The sequence below is a fragment of the Nerophis lumbriciformis genome, linkage group LG26 (genome assembly GCF_033978685.3).
Source record: "Nerophis lumbriciformis linkage group LG26, RoL_Nlum_v2.1, whole genome shotgun sequence".
Taxonomy (NCBI): Eukaryota; Metazoa; Chordata; class Actinopteri; order Syngnathiformes; family Syngnathidae; genus Nerophis; species Nerophis lumbriciformis.
The window spans coordinates 21,672,501-21,675,000 of record NC_084573.2 but is presented as its reverse complement, the minus strand read 5'-3'; the positions used below and the strand labels follow the sequence as shown (position 1 = coordinate 21,675,000).

General features: G+C 36.3%; 1 protein-coding gene across 1 annotated transcript in view; it reads left to right on the top strand.

Moving 5' to 3' along the window:
- The first annotated feature begins 1,551 nt into the window (after nt 1–1,551).
- The window catches only part of tfap2d (transcription factor AP-2 delta (activating enhancer binding protein 2 delta)), a 44,698-nt gene continuing 43,749 nt past the window's right edge, over nt 1,552–2,500 (top strand). The window contains exon 1 of the mRNA XM_061987189.2: nt 1,552–1,988. Within this exon, the coding sequence (XP_061843173.1) occupies nt 1,950–1,988 (39 nt within the window). The 5' untranslated portion in view covers nt 1,552–1,949. The remainder of the gene's footprint in view (nt 1,989–2,500) is intronic.

Here is a 2,500-nt window from a genome sequence, read left to right as displayed (position 1 = left end):
TCCTAAATATATACAACATATTGCACATTTAATTATATTTTTTGATATTTTAATTGATTTGTGCCTTTATATGCGGTTATAGGTGCAGGTGTTGCAAAAGGGGGGCACGGAAACATAAAGACACATGCATGCACGTCGCAGAAAATTCAATGGAATTGTACTTTGCCATGCATCCTTATTAAAAGTATTGTTATTGTTGTTGTTGTAGGGCAGAGACGCATGCCTGCAGGAACAGATGGAGAGGGTTAAATAGTTGCTTAATTAAAGTGCAGAGTCAATGATGGCGTCTGGGCGTCAGCATGCCTCATATGTCTGCACTTTTAATAAAATCACACGAGGAGCGCAGCCTCGCTTACAGCTGACGGCCAATAGAAACAACACTAAACAAGGCTGATTGGGGCTTAGCTCGACTACACGATGGTCTCTCTCTATTTGTTTTGATGGGCAAAGAATGTGACAGTTAGTGCATCTTCCACCCCTCCCTTCTCCTCCTCCTTCCTCCCGGTTACAGTTGCATTTTGCTGCTCTCCAGGCTGTGGATCATGTGAGAGATATTCTTTGCTTTTGCCGAGTATCTGTATTGCATGCAAAGGCAAACAGAGAGCATATATGTGGTCTCTCCCAGGCTGCAGAGATCAAACATGTGGCTATTTTTGCGGGGGGATTATTAAAACGTTAATATATACTTTATTTTATTAAAACGTTAAAATATACTGCAAAAGTCATAGAATTGAATGCAAATATAGTTTAAAAAAAAACAAAGATCAAATATGTGGCTATTTTTTAGGGGGGATTATTAAAACGTTAAAATATACTTTATTTATTAAAACGTTAAAATATACTGCAAAAGTCATAGAATTTAATGCAAATATAGTATTAAAAATTAAGATCAAACATGTGGCTATTTTTTGAGAGGGGTATTAAAACGTTAAAATATACTTTATTTTATTAAAACGTTAAAATATACTGCAAAAGTCATATAATTGAATGCAAATATAGTAAAAAAAATCAAGATCAAACATGTGGCTATTTTTTGGGGGGGGTATTAAAACGTTAAAATATACTTAATGTTATTAAAACGTTAAAATATACTGCAAAAGTCATAATTGAATGCAAACATAGTAAACAAAAATTATTGGTGGAAAAACATGCGTAATCATAATAAAAAAAAATCAAAAAGCACTGCTTAGCAACAGAAAAAAAGAATATAAATATAAATACAAAAATGGTGGTTAATCTTTTGGAAAAAAAAATCTAAATGAACGAATGTATGTGGAAAAAAATGTGTGCAATGTCATTTTCCGTTTGAAAATATGCACGCAAACGCACCTCAAACAATGAAAAATAAATATTAGCTGTATCGAATATATCGAATCATCACAATTCACTGTTGAAATATCCCAATGTATATATTATAAACTTACATTGTTGTTGAAAATCCGTTTGTAAAATAAAAACAGGCTTATAGGAATGGGGAGGGGAATAATATAATATTGAAAGACGCAGAAGCCCCGTGCACGGCAAGGGGGGGAAAAAGCAGCGAAAATGTCCACGAAAAGTGCGTGAAAACGTTAAAAGCAGCGTGTTGGCTCCTTATCAAGGCGAAGATACAATATTTATTCCTCGTCTCCTGGGATGCTGCGCGCCTTCTATTGTCCTCCCCGTTCCTCAGTGCTGATGCTTAATTTTTCCAAACTTCTATATTACCAAGGGACCTACGACATCAGCCGAGAAATACCCCCGCAAGTACAAAATCTGCGCGCCAGCCCCGTCCGTGCAGAGGGGAGACGCGCGCCTTGCTGCCCTCACACCGACTCACAGCACTCGAGGACGACTTGGTCTATTCGTCGCGCACTTTTACCGGGGGATTTTAACGCGTTTTTATTAAAAAACCATCGGAGAGGAGGGGGAAAAACTGGTCGGTTTTTTTTAGGGGGGGAGAAAGCACAATGTCAGCAACCTTTCCCGGACTTGTCCACGACGCCGAGGTAAACACGACTCATTTATTTGTGCTATTATGTCTTTTTTTGTTGTTATTTTTATATATTACAGCTTTTTATTGCATAAAAAGTGGTTTATATTATATGTGATATGGCTTTACTTATTTATATATTGTGATATTATTGTAAATTGTTTAAAATGCTGCATAAGTGAAAAAATATGGGGGGCTGGGGGTGGCTTCTCGTTTATTTCGCGTGGAAGTGACATCTACTTCAGGTGGTTAAAACAAATGCTTTACATATTACTGTAAAATAATTGTTCGAAAATGCTGCAAAAAAAAGTGACAGATATGGGGATAAAAAATGGCTTTTCGGTTTTTTGCGTGGAAGTGACATCTCTTTCAGGTGGTTAAAAAATGCTTTATATATTATGATATTACTGTAAAATAATTGTAAGAAAATGCTGCAAAAAAAGGGACAGATATGGGGGGGAAAATGGCTTTTTGTTTTGTTTTCGCGTGGAAGTGACATCTACTTCAGGTGGTTTAAGAAAATTATGT